The 26,482-nt window shown below is 41.8% G+C and overlaps 1 protein-coding gene across 1 annotated transcript; it reads left to right on the top strand.

The window, feature by feature from the left end:
* On the top strand, window positions 1-24,978 carry TMCO4 (transmembrane and coiled-coil domains 4; the record flags this gene model as incomplete). Its single annotated transcript, XM_009573144.1, has 12 exons — window positions 1-179; window positions 607-781; window positions 5,986-6,013; window positions 7,992-8,124; window positions 11,806-11,903; window positions 12,646-12,789; window positions 13,313-13,432; window positions 15,473-15,637; window positions 16,199-16,335; window positions 17,849-17,933; window positions 21,717-21,834; window positions 24,861-24,978. Coding segments are annotated over exons 1-12 (1,500 nt in total), but the record flags the coding sequence as incomplete, so codon positions are not given.
* Between the last annotated feature and the right edge of the window lie 1,504 nt (window positions 24,979-26,482).

The raw sequence follows: 26,482 nt of genomic DNA on the forward strand, positions 1-26,482 counted from the left end.
ATGGCTGCAGAAGAGAAGTGGAAAGGTTGGGCTTCGAAACAGCCTGGCGGGGCTGAACAGGCAGGCGACAAAGAACCGTGTGTGCTTCTGGGCCAGCAGCTGGGTGAACCGGGAAGATTTGCTTATGCGGCACTTTGTGGGACATCCCTAGCATGGCTGTTCCCTGAAAAAGAGCAAAGGTACCACACAGGGCAGCAAGGGGTGAGCAAAGGAGGTGGCTTTTGGGTAGCAGCTCGGACAGAGCTGGTATCAGACTCTGTGTGCGGTCTTCTGAAGTTGGGGGAGTGGAAGATCCTTTTGACATGAGGTGTTTTCTTAATTGTATTGGCTTTCTCTCTTACGCCTTTAAGACTTTTATACTTCAGCACAAATTGCATCCCTTAATAGTGCAGACTTCAAAGTATGTACTGAAGAAAGGTTTAGCTCCATTCAGATTGCTGGCTTGTTTGTTTAGCCAGCTTGTGTAGCAACTCACCTTCTGCTGACTTCTTACTACGCTTTGAATTTTGTGTGAACAGCGACAGATCAACATTTGAAAGCAGGGACCGCTCAAAGTTTGCAAAAATCCCCAGTTACGGAGCCTTAACTGCTACTGTTGCCTTACAGCTCCTTCAGGACAGAATTCATTGAGGGCTTTGTGAAATGGCTGGACTTGCCCGAAGCTGTCTTACCTGCCATGACAGCATTTGCTAGCGGCTTAGGAGGTGAGGGCACAGAAACTTTTGCCCAGATTTTGTTGAAGGATCCCATCTTGAAAGAAAATCCAGTTGTCATTACCCAAGTAAGTTCATATGCTTCTCTCGCCCTTGTTTGTGTTTGCAAAAGAGATTTGGCATACGTGTCTGTTTGCAACTGAAGTTCTGTTTGTACAGGCAAGGAAGTAAAGTCAGTATTTCTGATACGCATATATTTCTGAGCAGCTGTGTGGGCGACTGGCAGTCCCTCTATCCATTAACAGCTTGTGGTAATGATGAACATGAGGCACAGTTACTGTCTGTTGAATTAACATTTTGTGTCTTCGATGCTTCCACTCTACAGAACAGAGAACTGTCAAACTTTTTACTTCGACTGTATTATTGCAGTGGTTTTGATTCGTAAGTGCATTCTACAGATTTTGGTGAAACACTGAACCCGATAGGCCTGATTTTCATTTGTTTCAAAGCCCTTTCACTATACCCTTCACGAAGAGGTAATACAAAGCACCTCTACATACATACTCCAAATAGCACAATTCTCAGAGTCTTTTTCCCAGAGTCAGCTTTGGCTAGAAGGAAATAAGCTATTGTGACTTTATTTTCTTTCGCTGAGAAAGTATTAGTGAGACTGGGACTACTCCGCAATGTTTTGATGTAAAAGCTGACATAAAGATAAAAGAGTTGAAGTATTTCAGTGGCGTTCACCTTTGCTGCAGAGGCTCAGCTGGGGAAGGTATCTCCTCGCCCAGCCTCATTATGTGCGGGGCGAAGAGCACAGTAGGCTGCTGCTGATGCCAGGCATAACGTGGCCACTGTCACCTTGCACCCTCCGCTGTATACTGCACACAAGGAAATAGCGAGGCATCCTGCGTGCAGACAGACCTCTGATACTGAGTAATAGTTATCATGCACTCACCTTTAGCAATGGCTCGAGAGAACAGCAGATGCGAGAACAAGACTGCGCAAGTAAAGATATGATAGGATTGAACTTTCTTGGTCATCATGGCCAGCTCCCATTATCTCAGCCATCTTTCGTGTCCTCTAGTCAGTCCATAAAAGGCCTCAGAGGATCTGCTCCAAACATTCAAATGTTACAATGCCCAAAGTCCTATAACAGCGTAAATACAGTGACAAAGAATTTTAAGCTTAATTAATAAGTTAGGACAGATCTTCTAAAATAAGAGCAGCTGTTTTGATGTTGTTTGCTCAAAATCAATAAATCCACTCAGTTCTTTCTGCATCTAGATGGCTTGGTATTTCCCAGGTTGTTTCCCTCTCTGCTTCAGGATGGATTCTCTAGAATTAGGCAAGTTTTCCTGCGTTGCTGCTGAGTTTATTAAGGGTGAAATTTTGGTGAAATTTAACTTCTGCTTGCTCTGAGCTTATGCTGCATAAGGGCTCCTTGTGCTTTTACAAAAGTGGCTCTGGATCAGTGGGAGCGTGCGGTATTTTGCTCTGAGCCAGAGAACTGAAGCACTTATCACCTGGATGCAGATGGAATACAGAAGCCGAAGATAACAATTTTTTGATTAGTTGAAAGCAAAGATCAGGAATAGCTATCAGTCTAATGCCACAACATCAATACCTTATGCAATCATGTATATGGGCAAGGTGATTGATTTTGTCAAAGGAAAGACAGAATTAAAGACTTTCGTAGAGCAAAGCAGCAGAGGCTTGCAAGGTGTCTTTGGGAAAGCATACTGGCCTGTGGGAAACTCGAGTGTATCAAGCTGAGATGAGCTTTTTCCTTCTTACCTGAAAATAAACAAGCTATGGGACTGTCCTGGATTCGGCTGGGATAGGGTTATTTTTCTTCCTAGTAGCTGGTATAGTGCTGTGTTTTGGATTTAGCATGAGAATAATGTTGATAACACACTGATGTTTTAGTTGTTGCTAAGTAGTGCTGATATAATCAAGGACTTTTCAACTTCCCATGCTCTGCCAGGTGCAGAAGAAGCTGGGAGGGAGCATAGCCAGGACAGCTGACCCAACTGGCCAAAGGGGTATTCCATACCATATGATGTCATGCTCAGTATATAAGCTGGGGGAGTTGGCTGGGGGTCAGCAATCGCTGCTCGGAGACTGGCTGGGCATCGGTGGGTGATGGATTGTGCATCACTTGCTTTGTATATTCTTTCATTATTATTATTATCATCATTATTATTATTACCATTTTAGTTTATTTCAATTATTAAACTGTTCTTATCTCAACCCACAAGTTTTCTCACCTTTACTCTCCCAATTCTCTCCCCCATCCCACCAGAGGAGGGGGGAGGGAACGAGCGGCTGTGTGCTGTTTAGTTGCTGGCTAGGGTTAAACCACGACAGGGACAAAGCTTTGTGAATTCTTGATATGTTGCTTTATAGTGCTCTTGCTTCTTTGTATTCAGCTGCTACTGACGCAACGCTTACTGTTTATTTAACAAGTACACACTTTAATCGCTTAATGTGTTCAGTGGCAGGGTCCTGTCAGCACTAGTGCCTGCGTTTTTTAATGCCCTCCATCTCAGTGGTGCTAAAGGAATGATATATGAGGTCAGGAGATTAGAGGTGAGCTCAATGAAAATTTGAGGATTATGGATTTTTACCTTTGTTTGCATTCATTGCAGATGACTAATATAGGCAAATGTTGGTTAACTGAATCCTTTAAGGACAGTAGTCATAACACACAGGCTGTGGGTGCAGTATGAGAAGGCAGTGCAACAAAAAGAGCGAAGAAGTGATGGTAGGTGAGAAAATGTTGAAAGTTCTTAGTATGAATAATTTTTTTTGCTCTTAACATAGTTAGAATGCCCATTTTCCTGTGTTTTTTTACACATATCCACTGGGATGTGGATTGGATGCTCTCTCTCTTGTTGAGGAAATGGGTTTTGACCTTGCAGCAATTCATAAAAAGCTGGCAAAGACTCTGAATAAAGATGGATTCCCTTTCTTTGTAAGGTTTCTCAATCATATAGGTGGTCATCTGCATAGAGTTCACAGGGAGATCCAAAACACCAACTTCAAAATAAGACTGAAATATAATAACTGCTGCTTAGAGGAGGAAAACAAACTACTTGTGAACTAATCTAATCAATGCTGATTGGATTCCAGATGACTGCACAGCAGTACGTGCAAAGCCTAAACCAATTAGAAATACTTGAGAATGCTAATTGGCACAGATGCAGTAAAAGCAGTAGTTCCAGTTTATCAACTGATTACCTGTATCCACCCCTCACCTTTTGAAATACATGTATATAAATGCTTAGACCAGATTTTTAAAGGAGATTATGTGATATTAGGTGCCACAGATGATGCTGGGCACATCGTACAGGACCTGAGTCAAGACCCACGGCTCCCTTTGCAATACAGAGGGAGAATTTATTGCCTACAAATGGGCTCTGCACAAACCACAAGCCTGTTGGAAAATTATGGCAACAAGGTCACAAGCTTCACCTTATTCTAGACTTCAGGCTCTTTGCTTGGTCAGCTTTCTGCTTGGGACTGCCAGCCCTGGGCCTTCTGCTGGGCTTTGACACCTCTGTGCCAACCCTTCCTCACAAAACTGCAGCCAGGGAGGAGGTGATGGTGCCCATGTATCTAATACTTGGGTAGTTACAGCACTCAGGCTCTGGGAAACCCGAGTTACATTCCTCCCTCTGCCTATAGGGATTAGTGTTTCCAATTCCCACACCCTACCAACCAGCCTGGGGAACAGCTGCAGCGTGTGTGCACGCACAGAATACTAATCGTGGCCGGACCTAAAAAGAAGCCTTTTTTTTCTGCAACGTGGTGATTGGGGGAACAGAGGAAACCGGATTCAGTGACTAACTTAAATTAAAAGGGTTATTCGCACATTGGAGATAGCAAACCAGGGCTCTCTTTTCTTGGGTGAGCGCTCTGGCCATTGGGATGCAGGATGAAGGAGCTTTGGGCAGAGCTCAGCCCAACAGATACCTTCTGGAAATGCTTATCCCATTAGAATTTGCAGGACAGGCAAGCAAAAGAAGGCTTCTTTGTGGATGGGAACAGCCACCCAGATATTCAGCAGTAGAGGTGTGTGTGTGAAAACATTAGGCAGCAGTGGAGCGAAGGTTTTGGGGCTATACCTTGTGAAAAAGCACCCACAGGTGGGAGTTCAGCTGCCCTAATCCTTTGGTTTCCCTAGTCCTATGCAACAGCTCTCTTCTCCTTTATGAAATAGCAGATGCTTCTCATGCTAAAATGATATTCAGAGTCCAGGCACTTACTTTTGCCTCGATAATATCTACTTGCCCCTCTTCTAGTGGGAGTTGGTTAAGGAAGACTTGTTCTCCTTTCTACACTTCTCATGCAGAAGGGAAAAGATTAGAGACATTTTTACGATAGAAATTTTGCTTAGGAGCTTATGGGACTAATAATCATAAACTCTTTGGCAGCATGCTACATCTTTGGCTGCATTTTTTGTGTTCCCAAAGGGCTGAAGGATTCCCTGTAAAATTCAGCTGTGCTTTATTTGTGTGTAGGAGAGGGAAGTAGCGAGACTGAGCTAATGCTTAGTGTTGTAGTTACATAAAGAACTTAAAATTTATCCAGTGACAATAAAAGAGGAGAAAAGAGTAGTAAAACCACTGGCCTCTTTTTTCATGGATTTGTCCATAGAAACCATCTATTGGATTGATCTGTTTTTCCGATTTTTTTTACGATGAAGAGCCACACAGAAGTCAAGTCCCTCAAACTTGACAGATGGCCATAAATTCTGAGTTTTCTATTTTTGAGTACTTAATCTCAAGTACAAAAGAACTTCATGCTAGTTCAGCCTTACCGCCTAGAGCTATGAATTCCCAGAATGCCAAAGAAAATAGGGGCCACTAGTCCATTAGAGTAGCATTCAAACCTGTTACTCATGTTGAAAATACGAGTATATATGACTACATAGCGAGCGGAAGGCATTAGAGTGGTAGGAGGATTAGAGCCCTGTTTCTCCAAACTTTGAAGTATGGTGTAATCGTGGTGCTTTGAATTGCAACAGGATCGCTAATAACAAAAAATATGGGATGCCTCACCGTATACCAAGCAGGCACTGCCTTCCTATCCTGCGCTTATCTACTTCTGTCCAGCCATTTTCACCTGCATACGGAGAATTTTGTACTGGAAACATCTGGCTTTGCTCTGTGCTGCCCTACTGAATTGTAGCTCGCTGGCTTCCCATGTTTATGAACTGACATGCTGCAGTAATTAGATCATAGTCCAATGAGTTTTTATGCCTCCATTTTGAGACCTCTGGGCATATGTCATCAGTTTTAACTTGAATATACTTTTTTCTTTTTAGGATCTTCTATCCTTCTCTCTTAGAGATGGTAAGTTTACCTAGCATTTGTTCTTTGTAAGAATAATGTAGATGCATTTACATCCGATACTTTAAAATGCTCAAAAAGCTCAAGGTACCATCTTCTTTTGTCTTAGCTTCCTTTATAGCAAAAGCAGCACGCTCTCTCCCTGTGTCCACTACAGGAAAAGCAACTATTATATTAGGAATAATTAATAATACCTGTTCAAAATTGAACAACTGTTCACCTCCTTACCTTCACATGCCGTGCATTGGCATGCAAATATACGTGATGGTAGAAAAGTTCTGAACTGAAATACCTAGAGTGAGGTGTTTTTTCTCCAGTGTTCCAAGGGAGCAGGCGACCTCTTCCTTTAGAAAGGCAGTAAAGCTGTTATGAAAATCTCAACCTAGCAAATTTTCTGCAGATCGCTTGTTGCCTAAAAAGAAAAAAAAAATATTCAGGGAATAAATTCCAGAGTGTCCTGTGAAACCTATTATAAATAAATGTGATTTTACTCGTATATTATATTATGCATAAAACAATTTTCTGGTTTACAATCCATAACATGAATTAGTCTGATAAAATTAATGAATTAAAGACTGCCTACTGAACAAAATGTTCATTTCTAAAAGAAGCCTGTTTTATATCACTACTTGCATTTTTTAAATCTCTGTGTTTTAACGTGTTCTCACAGGAAAGAACTCACTGGTTGCTGATTAGCCTGTTTCACTGCAGAACAAAGTACCATTTTTGTTCTTGCTTTATTTTTAATGGAAAATTGACAAGTCAGTTATTGCAAAACTGCTTATTTTGCTAAGCTGGAATTTAAAAGAAATATATTTTCAAGCCTTGCTGACTTACTGCCAAGCTGGCTAAGTAAAAAGCTAAGTTGTGTATTAGCAGACAGGAAGCAAGAAAACTACTTGTTAAAACACCTGCTTGGGCTTGCAAGACGTGGCACATATTGGGGATGAAGTGAAGATAAATACTATCCTGATTTCTCAACTAAGCACAGATCTTAAAAGTGACGTCATTAAAGCCTACCGAAGTAGTTTGGTATCTTGGTAATGATGGTAATAAATAAATAAACTCAATAGATTGCCAAATGCCATATTTGATCTACGTGCAGCGGGTATCAGAAACATACTTTGTAGTTGGTCTTGCTGGTGTCTTCATCCATGCCTAGAAAAGCAATTGCATTTTTCATCCTGGAGTGCACCAAGAACCCTTTACAAAAGCCTACCGTCAGCAAGCAGCAGGTGCTACTGAGAGAAACACATTAAAAAAGCAAGAGTTGGCACAAATAATTTAAAATCTATTACATTTAAAATGTCTTTTCTTTAAGAACACCTGCTTATAAGCCCAGGAGTAATCATTACTCGTATCACATGTTGTCTGAGTGCACTGTCCATTCCCGCATCTTCTGCAGTGAAGTATAAATGCAAACAATTGTCAGTGATGCTGCTAGGTGAGCCGGTGTGTAGTTTTAAACTCCAGGGTCCCTCCTGCTGTCAACAAGATGAATTGAATATAAAGGTTTTGTATGGAAGTGCATTTTTACAAGATATTGTATATTGGTGCATAGTTGAGGTGTACTGTGTCATGCTACCCTTTTTTTTTTTTTTTTTTTTTGATATTTCCAGTTAGGACTGGTCTTGCTGCAGCATTTCTCTTTTGAGAAAGATGCAGTCCGGAGCCAAAACGCCTCTATCACAGAGGATGAAGACCGAAGGATTTGAGATCCTTTTTCTGCCATAGAGGCAATTACCTGGTGTAGTGACTCTGTTCACAGGATGAGGTTTGCAGGGAAGAAGGATCTTCCATTTATCCCTCTTTTCTCTAGATAGTAGGAGTTGTCTTCAAATACATGGAAGGTGAAGAGGGCCTGAGGGAAGGAGCTATGCTTGTATGTTATGTGGTCCTCTAGCACAGCTGAGTGCACCACTCGCTGTTTCATCTGGTGCAATGCAGACTGATTGATTTCCTGGGCTTCCCTATGTTTAAGGGTACTACGATGCTCGAGCCAGGGTGTTGATCTGCCACATCAACTGGCTGCTGAGAATCCCCTTGGAGGAGCTGGACGTCCTGGAGGAATCTCTGCTTGAGAGCCTGAAGGAACAAAAGGAGGAAGAGTCAGAGTAAGAACATCTGGGTTGACTATGGGGTGAAAAAACACTGCCGGTGCTTCAAAGCTTAGCAGTAATTACTTGTGCCTAAGTCCAGTCTCTGATCATTCCCCCCATGGCTCTTAGCGTAATCATTTATGACTTGATTAGGGTTGCAGAGCCCTCACCGCACTTCAACTGCACTGAAAAGCAGGAAAGCTCAGCATTCTTAAAGTCAGAGCTGAGACCCAACCTTGCAAACTTTGGTAAAGGCTACTTCGCATGGAACTGCCTCATTTCCTTGTTCCAGTTGCCTCTCCTAGACTGTAGATTATGCTTAAATACATCACAGAGATCTTGCGTCTCTTATCTCTTGGCCCAATATTCTTCAGATAGAACTGCCTCTTGCAGAATGAAGTTCCTGCAAATTTCAGGATTAGATCCTAAGCTGCTCATTTTCTATGGATCTGTCCTTCTCTGTATCCTGTTTAAGAGACAGTTTTCTAACTCCTATTGAAGGTACATTTTGAGGGCAACAATCTGCATCTTTAGATACTTACGAACCTGACTCCTAATTCTGTGTTATTAATATAAGATTAATTCTCTTAATCACCAACCAAAATGTTGGTATCTATAAGAAAGGTAATGTTTTTATATTCCACTTATCAGGCAGGAATTGTGTGAAGGTTTAGCAATATGTAAGGCAGTAAACATGTCCGAGGTGGACTTTCAAGGGACCGTTTAGTATTTTTATCTGTCAACTCAGCAAACAGGTTATGATATTAACCTGAGTGCTAATAAAGGCTTTAATCAATGTCCCTGATACAGTACAGTTCAGACGTTACCAGGGGGTTCAGCATGTGATGGTTATCTTTCAGTTATAACTTTATTTAAATAAAGCTTACCTTTATAGTGCACTGTAAAAAGGGAGAGTGAAAATAATCTCAAAGATCATGGACTGGTAAACAGGACACCATTTGGCATGCAGGAGCAAGGGTTGGTATTAATGGGGACAGTTTTGCTGTGGCTTGTGGAAACAAGCTTAATCCTGGGCCCTTAGTGCAGGAAAACACCGATGCTGAGGGTGAGGTGTCACCTGCAAAGATGTTGCTCCAGTACCCAGTTCTGTATCAACTGGACTCCTCTAGCACAACCCAAAAAGATAGCAGTGTGCCTGATAATGGCAAGAGCGACTGGAGAATTATGCTGCATACTTACAAGCGTGGCTTTCAAACGTTGCAGCTAGCCCAGTGCATATCTGGTGTGGCGAAAGCCATGGATTTCAATCTTGTTCTTTGCCCAAGTTGCAGCCGTGGAAGTAAATACCTATTAGATAAAAGGGAAAAAATATGTTTACAGTGAGAATCGTCCAGGACTGCAGTGCGAACACATTTGTTATTGCAGTGCTAAAACAAGGCTGAGATTTGTGGGGAATCGATGACCCTTTGTTTGTTTAAAGTTAGGAGTCAATGGGGAAAGGAAGTGGAATATAAACCTGTCACCACTTTGACCTCACGGACTTTTGGGTCGGGGAATACATTAATATCTGCTTAGGATGGCTTTGACCTCACGGACTATTGGGGCGGGGAATACATTAATATCTGCTTAGGATGCTTCCAGCTTTGACCATCAGCTGCAAGAGGTTTTGGAACAGTAACAACCAAACAGGGTTTTGGCAGCTTCTGCATAGGTGTTTTTTACTGGTATTTGTTAACAGAAGGTTTTGCTCCTGCTTTTGCTGCTGTGGGTGTGTTGGCCTGTGGCCCAGAATGTGCAAGGTTAAATGTACAGTATGGTCATCTATAGAACAATGCTCCAAACACTTAAATCCATCTTACTAGCACCAGACATGTTGTGACTTGCAGGTGTGAACCTCCCTTTTGTACACGGTTCTGTAAGAAACTGGAAAACATGACGTCAGTCGCTCGCTAACGTGTACTCCTGCCACTTTTCATCATTGGCAAATGACCTGTTATTCCACCTATAAAATCTCTCTGAACATAATTTGTGGTTCAGGCAAGAAGCTGCATATCCAAGATCACTGAGGGTAGAGAAGTACCAGAAGAGGCAGTTAATTACCATAGTGGATAAAAAACAGTCTGGTAATCAAGGGATAATTGTAATGCAGAAGCTATTAGGAAAGCAACTGTCAAAAGCAGTTGCTAGCAGCTACGGAAGGAAAGCAATGACAGGTAAAAGTTCTCGTGACAGTAGTTTTACTTACTGCATCTTCAGGCAGGCTTTAGCTGCAAACTATCTTTCTACCCACACAACTCAAATTGCTTATTATTGCAACTAAAGCCAGGTTAGCCATATTTCAGCTCTCTCGATGTCATTATTTTCAGCCCGAGACAGCAGCACATTGACTGTAAAAGCTGATGAACCACTATGTAGAACAGAAATTGCTGGGTATTGCCAACTTAGGTATTAACAGTCAGACTGCAGCACTGGTTTAAAGAACTCCAGCAGCAGTTTCTTCCAGGCATTCAGGTTGGTGACTGCATGCACAAAGTAGGGCATATCCAAATACCGCTTTGACCGTGGGGTTGTAGAAAGTGAACACGGTTATACAGAAATTGCTGAAGAGGTAGCCATTGCAGGCAGCACTGTTGTTCTCTGCAGACAGCTAGGTTTGCTGCTGCAGCAGGTAATACACGATGTTTTTCAGAGGATCTCTGTGGAGACAAAGTCTCTGTGCCATGCCAGTCAGTGGGAGTTCTGCCACTGACTTCAGTGACGCAGGGATTTCACCCACTGTGCTTCATACTCCTCCTGCTGTGTTTTACAAAGCTGCATATTGTTTGGGTCTCATCTAAAATTGTCTTTATCAAAATTACAGTGCGCTTAGGGGGTTCCGGGAAGGATTAGGCAATTATATGGATAATGAAAATCCACAATTAGGCTAGGATTAAGAGGGAAAATATCCAAGTTTGGAAGCAAGATAAATTCTCATGTTTCAAGGCCCAGATTAACCGTTGCATAAGCAGGCTAGAAGGAACCTTCCTCTGTAAACAACGTATTCCAGTATGCTCTGTTTCTCGCACTTTCCTCTGGAGTGGGAAGTATTTCTTGTAAGAGAGAAACCAAAGACAGTGGAGAGAAGTCAAAAGTACTGTCTAGTTAGTGATATTTTTTCCTTTTAGGTTTATTTACCTGTTTCTGATAAGCTTGTTAAAATGTAGCTTAAATGCACACAGACAAATGAACTAATGACTGTGTTAATACCTATTATATTGTTATATTGTGATGTGCAATTAGAAAGCGGCTCAATATAAACACTGTTGTTGGAAAATAGTTTAATTCCAACTCTTTGTTTGTTATCACAAATTACCCCTATACCCTTTTGTTTCAAACACTTTTCCGTTTCCACTTAGCTTTCTTGTGCTTTTTTAAGACGCCTAGGCAGTATACAGTTATTGAAATGCTTTTGACTTCTTGTTTCTTTTTTTACAAGCTTCAGCCCTATTAGGAAGGGTTTTCCAAGTAAGTAACATCTGTTGGCTTTTGTCAGGAATTAAATCGTTTCAATTTAAATCTGTGGGTTTATGTCCGTGCTCATAAATCTGAGTGTGTTGTCACAGTCGACACCTGCATGTTACTTTTTACTGTTCCCGGTAGGGAAATTACACTGAGGAGAATAAAAGCAGATTCTGATGCAGCGCTGTTATCCGTCAGGCTTTTCCGTCAGCTTTTGTGCTTCTAATCCCCCCACAGAACTGCAGAAGTATCAAGAAAAAAGAAGGAAAGGCGACAAAAGCTGAAGAGATACCTGCTGATCGGTTTGGCAACCGTTGGGGGAGGAACAGTGATTGGTGAGGCTGCCCGAGGCATTTTGGAGACTTGCTCCTGAATTGCATGTGCGGCACTAGGGGCAGAGGGAGGGGTGTCTGAATTACACATTCAGCAACAGGAGCCATCATACCTTTTAGCCCAAGCTCTAATTTTAAAGCATTCACTGCTTTTCTTTGCCAGGCTGAAGGTAGTATGTCACTTCAGATGATCCAAAAAAGCCACTTCAACCAACCAACCACCACCGCCACCAACAAAACACCAAGAAAAGAAACCCCAAATCCAAGCAAAGTATTTTCAGCCACAGGAAAATAAAATAAAACTGAAAGAATTAGGTGGAAAAGTTTTTCCAGTGTATCTTTACTGGCTGGGGGAAGTATTAAACTGAGGGCATCACCCTTAAAAAAATGTTTTCTCCTCTTTTGCTCTTGTGTTATGAGAGGATCAGATCTTCAACTCTAAATTCAAAATAGTGTGAGACTAGATCAATGTTTCCTAAGCAAATAGGGCATAGCTCACCCCAGGCTACGACACATTCTTCCTTTGCCTTGTAAGTTATTCTTCATTTTTACTGAAGTCAAGTCAAAGAATCTGTGCAGAGGTTCAGGGCCTGGGGAGGGTCTCAGCCCCTTTATTGGTGATGCAAAAAAGACCATCATTTGTACTCTCTCACTAGCATTAGCAGTGCTCACACAGCACCAGGAAATGACTGCCTGGTTTTTGTAAGTGACAAGAGATTGGTGATATCACTTGTTGCATCTTCAGGCTTGACAGGGGGTCTTGCTGCCCCTCTGGTTGCTGCGGGAGCTGCTACTATCATTGGAAGTGCTGGAGCAGCTGCTTTAGGTTCGACTGCTGGAATTGCTGTCATGGCATCGCTTTTCGGAGCAGCTGGAGCTGGCCTTACTGGTAAGAGAGTGACCATACATTTCTCAGCTACTGAGGCACAGGATCATGTCTGCAAATGCAGAGCTAATGACTTAACTGAGCTCTGCAGAGCAAGGGAAGGAATTTGAGGTGTAATCTTACAACTGTGAGATTACATTTTTATTTCAATGCTGATTAAGATGCTGTGTAGCCCCTGATGACCAAGTAGGAAAAGAATATTTGGTATATGGCTAATGAAGGAAATGAAAGCTTGCTGCTTTGGATCAGAAAGGTGCTGCCATGGAGAGCAGCGGCTGTTACAGCTGATGTCTGGTCTGCAGCAAAAAAGCCTTCTGCTGGGATTCCCTCAGATCACACAAGCTCAGAAGGATCATGTTGGCTCCATACCAAGCTCTAAGTAACACATGGACTTGCTGAGGGTTTTGGAAAGGAAGAAAACCCTATCCAAATTACCCAAGTAATTTCTTACGAACTTCTACTGTTAGCAGAGTCTGTCCTTGCTGTGTGATTTCTGAGACTCGTGTTTCTGCCGTGCTGTGTGTAGGATACAAGATGAAGAGGCGTGTGGGAGCCATAGAAGAGTTTGAATTCCTTCCACTTACTGAAGGAAAGCAGCTTCATATCACCATAGCAATTACTGGATGGCTGTGCACTGGCAAATATGGTAAGAACAAGACAAAGAAACTGAGAGAAGCCTGGAGAGCCATGTCTGTGTTCCACTCCAGGCAGTGTTTGTGCTCTCGTAGCACCGTGTCTTCCCCACACTTGCATGGCCTGGTAACTAAAACAGATCAACTCTCAACATAAAGCTTTGTAACCCAATCTGCAATCCCAATCAAAACAGAGGAAAGAGAGAGGGCAGTAAATTGGTAGTGATGGTAGGATTGGTAGTAGTCACAGCAGGGTTGTTTCTGTTAATAAATGCTGGATGGTTTTGCTAGGAAAGGACTGTTTGGGGTGGATGATTTCCAGCACTAATACAAAGTGTCTCACCTATCTCTGAGACCTTATGTTTATTCTCCAGCAATTAACAGAAAATAGTCTTTTTTCTTTCTCAGTATCTGCCAGCTAATGAGGTTTATTGGCAAGAAAGTTCTGTCAAGTAAATCCTGTTAAGCACAGCACTCAGGAGGTGAACTTACAAGCAGCAACCTTGAAAGGTGTTTTATTTTCCAGTATAGCTTGTCATATAAAATATGTCAACTGTCTGCTGATGTGTTCAGCAACGTGACTGAACAGCTGCCAATTTATTCAGAAGCATAATAATTAACACTGGATATCATTAATGCAGAAGGATGTCTCTGTCCTGTTGCTTGTTAGGTTGCAGCTCACTGTCAGAGTAAGGTTATTTTCACTTTGCAGTATGCGCTTTGGCTTTTCTCATTGTCTGCTTGCCAGGGGTCCAAATCCTTGGGGTTGGAGGGCTCCCAGGCACTGTTACAAAGACAAGTGTGTCCCTTCAGGAACCTTTTTGTGTCTGTTTGCCCTTAAAAGGGAGTTACAAAAGACACACATTCTTCTTCCATAACTAGCAATCTGCTATAATGTTTAAAAAAGCAAAGCTAGAATTGTCATCCATTTTCCTCCTTACAGCTGTGTCTGTCTATTTACACACTTGCATGACACCTTAAACAGAGGGACTGAGGACAGGATTTTTATGGAATTCGCTACCTTGTGATTTTTGAGCTCCCAGTAGCTGCCTATCTGTATGTTCACAAATCTGACAGTACATTGTGGTGCAATCTGGCATGGGGCTCTCTCATGCCACTTTGGTCAGCAGCTGCCTCAACCTGCCCTACATCGTTTGGGGAAGGAAGGAAGGGTTTTAGTTAATTAAGATGAAAATTCTGCTCTGCCCTTCAGAGTTCATCTGCCATTAACAGCATTGCCACTAACCTGGCCACTTAGTACAAGGTACACTACAAGTTGGAGAGAGAGTATGTCTTAAAAATTGTTCTTTCGGCTAAAAGTTAGACTTGCACAGTGGAAATTATCCATTCTCTCTCAAACATCCAGGCACTGCTTTTGATTAGCACCTGGAGGGAAAAAATTAAACTGAAGTGGCTAACAAGCCTAGATGGCAAAGTAAAAATAACTGCAGTCTGGGTCTGCAAATGCAGATTCTTTGTTTTCAGACAGGGCCATTACTGCAGTCCTTGCCCATCTAACTGAAGTGCTGGGAAGATGCTCTGCGATAGATTTTGCCAAGAACTTACATGTTTTCTGTGCTTCTGGTCCCACTGAACTCGATCCATGCAGCCACTCAGCACTTCATCTTTCTCAGGACAGGCCCTCCTTTGGTCTATATGAGAAGATGGAGCTGCAGGACTTGGCCTGATGTCTGAGGATGGGAGGAATGTCCTTAATACCTGACATAATTAGTGTTAACGTCCATTTGTCTTGGCAGTCTCTGAGGCAATTGAATGGGTCATGAAGTCTGAGCCTGTCCACACTGAAGACTCTTTTCTTTGCCAGCTAAAGCTGCATGATTATTTACAAAGCCCAAATTTATTGTAAAACAGTGGAAATGTGGAGTCTACATTTCACAGTAGTTTTAAATATGATTCCTTGTTATCACAGTATATTAGTATATTCCAGCGTCCTGCCGGTTCTTTTCTGATTCTTTGTTGGACTCATCTTGCCAGGAGTCAGCTGTTGTTGCGTTTTCTCTGAACACAAACTCCACCTTTGCAACCTTTTTCAGGGAGCTTCACAGCACCATGGAGCAGCATGTTGCAATCCAGTGAGCAGTATTGTCTGGCCTGGGAATCCAAGTACTTGATGGAGCTTGGCAATGCCTTGGATTCCATGCTGAATGGTTTTGTGAACATGATGGCTCAAGAAGCCCTAAAATTCACTGTCTTGTCAGGTAAGAAACACTGTCGTATCAGATCTGCTTGAGTGGCTCTTGTGCAGTTTCACTGTTGGTATCTGTTAAAAGGAGCTTTCCTAAACAAGGAAGATTTCTGAGAAGGCATCTCCCTTGGCAGTATTGGCACCGCCCTGCAGAATTGGCCTGAGAACCTTCTCTGCCACACCTGTAATTTAGATTTGCCTTCCTGGATTGCTGTGCCTCTGTGTCATTGACTCGTTCTTTTAAAATTACAGCTGGAAACACCTTCCTTCATGCGTGACTGTGTTTATTCCTCTACGTTATTACACTGTGGTTTACTGCTTTACATAAACCTTTCAAACATGCAGGTTACATTCATGTACAGTGTCTGTTTGCCTCTGCATCAGAACATCAGATTCTTTCTTATCTTTAGTCTAGCAAAACATTTCTCAGATCAGCTCTTGAGAAAGAAGAACTGGAAATGACAAAAGGTCTGAGGTTTAGCTTTTAACTTCAGTGAACTGTCTTGCTTTTGAAGTTTCCTAAGAGCAGCCCAGATTTGTGACTGTGCTGTGGTGTTTGCTTTGTGTGTTGCAGGTATTGTGACGGCCTTGACTTGGCCAACTTCGCTTTTAACTGTTGCCAATGTCATTGACAACCCCTGGGGAGTGTGTCTCCATCGGTCTGTTGAAGTAGGCAAACACCTAGCCCGTATCCTGCTCAGTCGACAGCAGGTAATTGGCTAGTAATTATCCAGGAATAATGTCTGGAAGGGATTTGGCTTACAGAGGTTAAGTTTTATAGTCATGCTAGTTAATTATCAAATGGTATCTTTCCAGGGAGAAGAAAATTAATAATAAACTGAAAAATTAAAAAATGATGCATGCAGGTGACCAGCATGTATTTGGTTTGTTGAGGAAAAACAGGAAGTCCCAAGTGAATCAGAGAATTCCTGCTAAGATTTGTTCTATTTAGCCTAAAGCTTTTCTAAGTGAAGAAGAAGAGATCCAGGTCATACATGACAAGTGGCTTGACCGTGTCACAAAACAGCCAGGCCAACTCACCTAGTGGAAATTTGAGAACAGAAAGTAAAGATAGGTGAAAAGGAAAAAAGGATACAGAGTGTTAAAAATATTCACAGATTATTAAGAGACACTAGCAAAACAATGTAAGAGAAGAGTCTGCAGCAGCAAATGCACCGTGAGCCATGTTTTTGCCTACACAGCAGTGGAATGGGCTGGTACCTGAAAGAAGTGACAGAAGTTATTAAGCCTCCCTGAGAAGGCTTGCAAAAGACGTTTCTGCCCCTCAAAAGCCTGCCATTTTTTGCTGGGCTATCACTGGCATGGAGAGAGGCTGATTTCTGCTGGCCATGTGTTCGTCTCACAGGCACGTTAGCCCGGTATCTATAATAGAGGAGCCCTAAGGGAGCCGTGGCCCCAGAGCTGCGTATCGTAAATAACAATGTGAAACAGCAGAGTACAAACTTGATTTCTCATAAAAATACAATCCCAGGAAAGGCAATAAACTTTATTTCACACAAGCCCTTTGTTTTGCTTGGGGGGATTTGTTACTGCCTTTTAAGCATTCGCTATTGTGAAAACACACATTCCAATGTGCTGGAGCATCTAAAACTAGTTAGCGTGATGTCTAGGAGTCCATCGCACACCTGCTCCCTGGTTAATACAAAGGCCATTTTTCATTGTTGTTGAGATTAGGCTCCCTTTGATCTTACAGAAAATCTTATTAGGCTATTCAGAATAAAAGCTTACCCCACATCATTTTTTATAACAGCCACATAGTGCTCCTGCCATTCAGTTTTAAATCTAGAAGTAGTCAATCTTTTTGTATTACAGCTTCTTCTTCTGTTTATTGAAACATTTCTAGGAATATTTTGTTCCATGAATTAGACTTTCATTTGGAAATTTCAAAACAATGATTGTGAATGTTTTGTTTCTGTTTGAAACATCTACTTTGTTGTAACTTCTGATCATTGGATTCTTTCAATTGATTTTCTGAGTATCAAAAAATACAATACTCAGAGATGCAGAATTCTGAATGTTGAACTGTGCATAACTTTAAGGATACATAATCCCTCTGAAATCAACCAAATTGCTCGAATGTTTAAAAGATCATGAACAAGCGTAAGTGCTTTGTGTATCAGGGTCTTGGGGATCCTATGGCCAATCTCTCTGTCTAGGTCTAGAACAGTATTTGATGGCGTTTCTTCCTTTCCTTCTTTCTTAGGGCAAGCGACCTGTCACACTGATTGGCTTCAGTCTGGGTGCAAGAGTCATTTACTTCTGCCTGCAGGAAATGGCTCGAGAAAAAGGTAAAATTCACCTTCTAACCTTTTTCTCCTTTATTTTCCTTACTGCTGGTAGAGAAGTTTTTCTTCCAAGAGGAGGAGTTCTTCTGGAACAGAGCTTGGGTCTTTCAGGATAGGACAGAAACCTAAAAAAAATTTTTTTTTGAAATGCATTTGGAGCCAAATTCTACTGTCATTTCCACCAGTTCAGTGGATTAAATCTGCTGTCTTCACTCGAGGTGCTCCAGTGTGTCAGTTTGGTCTCCAGTCTGTAAACAACAACTTGACATTTTGTGACATTCGACAACTAGATCAGTCTGTGAGCTGCCCACGCGCCACTGTGATCTTGGCAGAGGATGCTTTGCCTTTATTGGAAGCTCTCTGTAGCTATTGTAGCTGATTCCCTGAGTCCTCCCTTCCATTTAAGTCACTGAAATGCCACTGTCATCTGCTATTTTCATGGTAATTTTTCCCCAAAGTCAAGTATAAAACCATCTGTCAATTTATTACCCGTTGTGGTTCTGTTTATTAATAGATTCTATTTTTAAATTAGAAAAAGAATAAAATCATTATGATCAGTTGATGTAAATTGCATCTTGGAGTTGAGTCAGTAGTGAGTGTGTGCGTGCAGCCTGCCTTCCCCCCTATGTAGCTAATTTAATTCATTAACCATTTAGCCTCACAAAGAGTCACTAATAAATAAGGAGCTTTATAAAGGAAAATGTTCAAGGAAGTCCAAGAAGGTGGGAATAGAGTCAAGTGAGGATGGAGAAGGTCAGCATTTTTTCTGTTGACAGCTGTGTACCAGAACTTCACTTCTGGTTTAAGATGGAAGTCCTCAAATACAGGAATTCTGTTCTCAAAATAAATCTAATCAAATCCAGAATGATCCTAATGGAGTTATACTGAAGCCAGCACCCAGATCCTAATCTGGCCCTAGATCTACTCTTTTTGTGTCCTAAGAATGCCAGGGGCTGAGATATTTTCAGGCTTTTATTTAATGGTCTGCAGTCTCTTGCTGGAATAACATGGGACTCTAGCTAAGTAATACGTGAAAGGAAATCATTAGGGGTCTTTAAGGTTGGCTGCCATTCTAAAGAAATTTAAGCATTGTAATTATGTATCATAGCAGCTCCCCACTGTACACTAATTTTTCAGTTCCTTAATTGAATTATGAAAGCTGAGCTGTTTGCGAGATGAAAAGCAGCATGTTTAGCGCAGATTGCCAAGGCGTTCTTCACATGCACATTCCAGCGCAAGCCACAGAAGGAATAGAGCCGGGACCTGGGACATCTGAGACTGATTTGGGTTTGGACTTGGATGTCTCACACAAAAGAAATACAAGGCCTAGTCATGCGGGCCTTTTGTATCCAGATGGCAGTGGCGTTTCTGAGAACAAATAACTAATCATGGATTATCCAGTGAAACACCATGGCAGAAACTCAAATTCTGTTAAAAGAAAATACTCTTCTGCAAAGCAATTAAATAACTTTTGGGATACTTCATCACAAATTACTTTGGAAACCAGAGCTTAGTAGGTTTCCAGAAAATGACATTATAGCAGAAGATGTAGTAATGAGACAGAGACAAGTCTGAGACAAGTTACTACATGGGAAGATCATTGGTCTGATTTCTTCATCATGATTCCCATGTGTTTTGGTATATAAGAAGTTAAGCTAATGAAAATTGGTAATGGGCTGAACCTGAACCTTGGAGCCATACTGCGCCTGATAGGAGTATCACACATTACATATGTGTCTAATACTGATCACAGTGTCCTACAGAATTGCATGTGTGACCAGTATCACCACTGGGTTATCGTCTCTGCTGTGGTTAGGTATCAGGAATACTGCTGCCAAACTCTGCCGTGAAACACTGTCCTTGGCACTGCATCTGTACAATGCCCAGAGCGCGCTCAATTCCACCCCTGTTCTCTTTTCAGTGAGGACTAACGTGATGAGATGCTTTCCTCTTTGCCCAGTGAGTTGTACCCTAAAGACACAGCAAAGCCCAGCTCCCAAAGACTGGTTATGGCCTCTGGGTCAGCGTGTATCTTCCACACCTTTTCTGTCTTAATCAGTTTTTGATTTTTGCCCATCAGTAATTACCCTTTCCCCCCTGCCCCGGCTGTGCAGACTTTATTGTTCTTCATCATATAAAAGACTTGCAAACTGTAAAATACATTTAACTTCTTTAGAGTGTCAGCAAATATGTAGGCCGTGATCTGTTCTCAGGTTTCTGTCCCCCTCAGTCAACATTTGAAGAAAATGAGTATTTTTCAGCCAAGGCTAAACATTTTTGTTCTGAGCAAGAAATAAGCTGTACAAAGGACCGGAGAAACAAAAGCTTCCAATACTTTACCTAAATGTTCAGGATCCTGATGAATTAGCTGTTTGTTTATTCAGTTGGCTCACACTGTGGCCATGGAATTTAGTACCTTGGTTGGAACGAGCTCCCCGTTTGCAAGGCTCTGGGTTTCTTTTTCATTGCCCATGATTATGGGAACAGGACTTTATTGCTCACAGATTACACTAACAAAATTGAATTGCTCTTTGCTATTCTCTTGATTGGTGCAAAATTTGCTTTGCAATAACAAATAATAACACGAGAGCTCTTTTGGATTGTTGTCAGGTGCTGGGATTTACACTGCAGAGAAAGATGCAGGCACTGCAGGCAGCTCCAAGTCTTTTACTGCTATTAGGGAAAGGAAACCAATTGATTTGCATTTAAAAAGCCTAGCCAGACAGCACCTTTCCGTCATAACTTGATGTGGTATGCAGTCATTCTCGCTTTCACTTCCCCGTAAACTTCAGCATATTATTTTACAAACTGTGAATGCCAGCCTGAGAATGGTTTAGCTCACATCTTGTACGTGCTGGTCTCCCACAGGTGGAGAGTATGGATTTGGCATGCTATGCCCATGAGTCTCTCAAGACATGCACTGCTGTGAATTTCATTTAACTGCTATGGCATCAGGTGCTTGATCTCTCTTTACAAAGGAGATTTATGAATAGATATTAATATATTGGTTAGGAATTTAGGAAAGTAGCAGAGCTGCTCAATATTTCTCATTCAATCATTATTTCTACTGAAATTCCCCAGCTGCAGCTGTCTGATAAGAGAGGAAGATTTATTATGCTTAAAAGTCAACATTCCTTTTCAGCAAATCATGCCCTGGGCTTTCAGGTTAAAGTACCCTTCAAGAAAATCAAACCAGTTTGATAGATTATTACTTCGTGTTGGCAAATGCCTTCATTGTTGCTAGTTCCCAATCAATATGAAGAATTTGGAGGTTTTCTGTTGCATATACAGGTCATGTTTTTCACGAACTCAGCTCTAAGGACTGGTTGTGGGAAGAGTTTATCGTGCTTAATATATGACAACATTTACTCACTATGGAATGTCAGTCCCTTTCACCTGTTCCAAAGCATAATAGTTCAGCTCTGTGCAAACCCAGATCAATAGGTCTTGGAAAGAACTTTCCACAGGTTTGCTGCTTGAACGGCATCTTTCTAGACAGAGGCCAGGCCACTTCTCCCTCTTACCATCAGCCTAGTTCCTTTCTCTGTCTCAGGATCTCTAATTTTCACATTTACTGACTCCAGCTGGAACTGTGGACACTTAACATTTATGCAAAATATTGTTTAGGATCCTCCTTTCCATTGTTTCTGTCTTTAAAATTTAAACCACAGAAATGATGATTTTTCTGTAGTGCACATCTGAACATACCCCTCCTTCACGTACATGTAAAGATATATTTTCTGAGCCGTCTTCTAAATCTGAGCTGTTCTGTTTTCATCTTAATAGACTCGCAAGGGATCATAGAAGATGTGGTCTTACTGGGAGCTCCAGTGGAAGGAGAAGCCAAGTACTGGAAAGCTATCACAAAAGTGGTGTCGGGCAGGATCATAAACGGTTATTGCAGGTCTGTACATGCTCAGTTCCCTGTTTCATTATCCTAGCGTCACTTTGAAATGATTTTGTACATTCATCCCTTTTAAACATTTTGTAAGTGAATAGTTGTTCAGCTGGTGAGTACGTTGATTCAGTAGCGCCGGAGACAGCAGTGCCAGAGCCTCTTCCCTCAGATTAATTGGAGATGACAGCCTTCAGGAGGCACTTGAAGGCTGTTCTGTCTCCAGCTCTTGGCTGTTTGCGATGCATAGTTACACTGGAAGCCTGAGGTGCTCAATATGTAGGTCCTGTTCATGCGGTGGCAGTGTTATATCACCCTGGCAGCTTCAAGCTGCGTCAGTGTGTTTGTGTGCATAATTTGACATATTCTAAGGCCCCTTTAAATCCCAGCTTCATGTAAAGGACTATAAATTCGTCCGTTAAGTTCACTGACAGTTAAAGACTGTGAATTAAAATCTATAAAAGCTTTGAGATACAATTCACTAGGGGCTACTTATGGGGAACAAGATGTGAAAATAGCAATGGAAGGGAAGGAGCTCAAGCAAATTGAAGATTTTTTTGCATATAGAGTCAGTTCTGGTCAAGATAGTCCACATGAACAAGATATTTTACTTACAAAGGAGGTATAGCTGGAATAGCTGTAGCAAATTTACTAAGGATGTGAAAGAATAGAAAGGTTACCTTGAAACGAAATATCAGCCTTTTAAAACTGCGCAGACAACTGCTATGCAGAGTTGTGAGAGCTGCTGGGTGAGAAGAGGGAGATTCAGAGGCATGAAACAGCTGAAGCAATCTTATAAAAGCTATTAAGAATTCAAGTGACAGTATCAAATCTAATGACTGTGTATTGGAAGATCATTGTGACAAGAACACTGCTTAGCAGCACAATTAGAAGAGGGGAAATTGAAACAAAGGAATGAAGCAGGGAACACTAAGAGCATGGGAAAATAAATTGAGAAATAACCAGGCAAGAAGATTAGCAAAGATGTAACTGCAAGTCAAGACAGCTTATAAAGCCATGAGCCCTCAGGTCAAGGACAGTTGAAAATGCTGTTGGTACTTTCCATACACACATACGTATGTATGCCTACATACATACCTATAAGATGAGGAAGTATTCTATTATTGTGCATCTAACATAGTATATTAATTTACAAAGAAGAACTAAATAAAAGAATTAAAAGCATTCAAGATTAAAACAACAAATTATTAATCCCATCTGTCAGGCTGAAAATTGTTGCTTTTGCCCTTTTTGGGTCACAGGAGATTTTACGGATGCTGGATGTGCACACCAGTTACAGTATTTCTTCATGTGACATAAGGAAAAAGCAATTGCTGCCTCCTTGGGATTGCTTCTGTGTTCCTCTAAGAAGCCATAAATGATAGCAATTGTTGCATAGAACAATAAATGACAGAAATTGTTGCATTTGCCCTGGCAAATATTGTTCCTTCCTGTATTATACAAAAACCAATTTCGCTGCAAAAAGCTCAGTGTCTTAATTTCCTATAATACAAAGAAAAAAAAAAGATCTTGTTATAGTTTCAAAGCCTGCATGTGCTGTTGGAATAAAATAGTATGTGTGTTTGTACCTCTGTGTGTGCAGTAATTCGGTTAGTCTCTGCTTTGGCAAGCCCGTGTCTTGAATGTTGAATGAAAAATGATGTAGAAATTGTAGCTTGTTGCTTACAAATAGGAAGAAGCAGGTGAGGAGATTGTCAGGAAATATTCCTCTATGCTGGTTCTCTACTTTGCCCTCAGATGCTGAATTTGAGGGTTATTCAGTTAGCATGAGGGGCAGCTAGAGGAGGTAACTGAGAGATGTGGAGAATTTATGTGAGGGTGTTAGGTATGAGAGAAACATTATACAAACATTTTGTGGTAAGACCTCACCTGATTCTGATTTCTCTGGTATCTCGCTTATACAAACTGTGGCCTCGTTCTGTCACTTTAGGAGTAACTCTATTTAGGTCAGATGAATTACACTGAATAGAATTCCTGCAAGATCAGATTCGTGCCCAATTTGTTGAGCTTCAGTCCAGCGTAGCTTGTCTCCTTCGGCTTTGAAGTCTGAAAGGACATGGAGAGTGAAAGCCAGCTGTCAGAGCTGTCCCATCCAATTTCACAGCAGGGTTACAAATTCCTAGTGGGAAACCTTAACCAAATTAGGTAGACTCTCTCAGCTTTTGAAAGAACCCATGCCTGAGTAGCGTGGATGCGTTGCAAAGATTTTGCAGCGCTCTGCGTAGACTTACAACTTCTAGCATAGACCATTTTGGAGTGGACAGGAGCAGCCAGAAATGGCGACCTGTGCAGGTGCATTTCACCTGCTGCCATCACAGAGTACAAATACCACTTGCATCAAACTTAAATCTACTCCTTAGAGCCTAGTGGCGTTTAGGTGCCCAGATTTTATGCTGTTGCTCAGCGCAGGAGAAGAGGTTATGTATTTCCAAAGGATGCATTGCCTTCTCTCATTATGCTATAGTCTACCCTGAAACTGTCACAGTGACTTATGGCAATACTTTACAGTGGGAACAAACTCTTCCTAGTTCTGTCATTGAAACCATGTATTTATACAGTACCTATAAATCAGGAACACTCTGAGGAGCTTCACAGTCGATATTTATGTCAGCAACATTGGTATTGTAGGCCTCGTCACGTTTACAGCTGTCTACAGGCTGGAGAACTTCTACCTAGTAGTACATTAAAAAGATTAAATATGTGAATGTATTGTAATCTCTAAGCAAATACAGAAATAAATAGAAGGGTCAGATTTTTAAACCTGCTGCACATAATGAGACTACACCCGTGAATCAGGATTAAATTCGGACTTACACTACTGTGTCCCAGGACCCTGCCCTGAGTTCAGCAACTGCTGGGATTCCTACATCAGACAAAGCTGCAGCAGGTCTTGGTCCAGACATCGCTGTGCTTCCCAGCCCTTCTGCTCTCCTTGTGGTCTGAGTTGTCACATATTGCATTGGTTTGGCAACAGGATTTATTCACGCTCTTCTTCTGCTCTGCTCTGCTCTTAGGGGCGACTGGCTGCTGGGGTTTGTATACAGAACCTCTTCTGTCCAGATCAACGTTGCAGGCCTCCAGCCAGTCGACTTGGATGACAGGAGGATGGTAAACATGGACCTTTCGTCTGTAGTAAGTAGTACTTCTTACATTCTCAGTTTTTCCATCTGTCCTTTGCTTGCAGCACTGTAACGCTCATTGATTAGGGGAAGTCGGGATACTGAAGAGAGCACCTCTATGTACATTGTCCCTCTTCCCTTTGTTTGAGACTACTCTCATCTCAGACTCCACTATAGATTTTGTTGGCCCAGCCAGCACTCAGTATTGAGCAAAATAATGAGAATTTGCATCTCTTGTTGGATACGTTTGGGTTTTTTTGGTTCTGAAATATCTCATACTGGAGACAGAAAATGCCATTATTCTCCTAGAAAGACCTTGCTGTCTTGCAAGCCCCGGATCAGCAGGTAGGTAGCTGGGAAACACATGACTGCGGAGCAGGTGCAACCTGCAACCTGATTTGGTGGAGCCTTCAACTCTGTTCAGGTTCATACAGGGGCAAGTTCATAGGCCTTGTACCTTGGTCCCCTGGGCTGCATTGACGCCGTGGTGCAGGAACCAGTTTGTAATTACAAAACCTCTGTGATACCGACGGCTGGTTTGCTAGGTCGAGACCTGGGCTGCTGCCTTTTTGGAGTGTAGGTCTCAAGGAAGCAGGAAGAGATTCACCTTTACGTCTGGTAAACATTTCGTTTCCTCAAAACTATTCTGGTGTCATTAATGATAAGCCACTATATTTTATGTCTAGCAATATTGAACTCAATTACCTTAAGCAAACTAATGATCTCATTGCCTTGTCTTTACTTATGAGTGATCTCTTCCACAGAAAATCGTGCAGAACTTAGCTTGTATATTCATATTCACAGTAATCTTGGACGTGCAATCTTGTTTTTCCATATCTTAATGTTTTAACTCATTTTTCACTCTCCACAAACTGGACTGAAAGACGCTCAGCACAAAGCTCAGGATACTTCCATGGTCATTGTTCCTGCCGTGACTCCTCCCGAATGTCCCCACAAGCTGGTAGGGATTGTCAACATTGCTCTGCAGCCAAAGGCACTTTTAAGTGCTTTCAGATTTTTTGGAGCACCAGCTTGCGGAGCCTATAAATACCCAACTGTTACCAGCTCATTTCATTCATTATAACTGAGCTATGTACAGCCCTTGCCAGAAAACACAGGGCTTAATGCTGTGCAGATAAAATAGAGACTTTGCAGAACAAAATATAGGCTTCCCAGAAGGAAGTGGTATAGTAGAGGCTTTTAAACTGTAGTGTTCTTGTATCTTTGCCTCTTACTGGGTTGTCTTGGTTAGCATTTTCACATGCTCCCACATCCATTTTTTCACCGTCCCCAGAGCTGCCATTAGTCGCTTGCGAGCAGTGACATCTGCTGCTGGCATGGAAAGGAAAATGGCCAAAGATGTCAAGCAGTGGTGGCACTGGGGTGACTTTTCCTGTTAGTTCAGTCCTCTTTTTGAGGTCTCTTCAGAGACCCTCTTTCTGTTGACCTTCTGCTTCCTGAACTTTGAAACCCCCTGGAGTCCTGCAGACTTTATCCTGCCTGGCTCGCGGCAGCCT

This window comes from Fulmarus glacialis, unplaced genomic scaffold, assembly GCF_000690835.1.
Source record: "Fulmarus glacialis isolate BGI_N327 unplaced genomic scaffold, ASM69083v1 scaffold37022, whole genome shotgun sequence".
Taxonomy (NCBI): Eukaryota; Metazoa; Chordata; class Aves; order Procellariiformes; family Procellariidae; genus Fulmarus; species Fulmarus glacialis.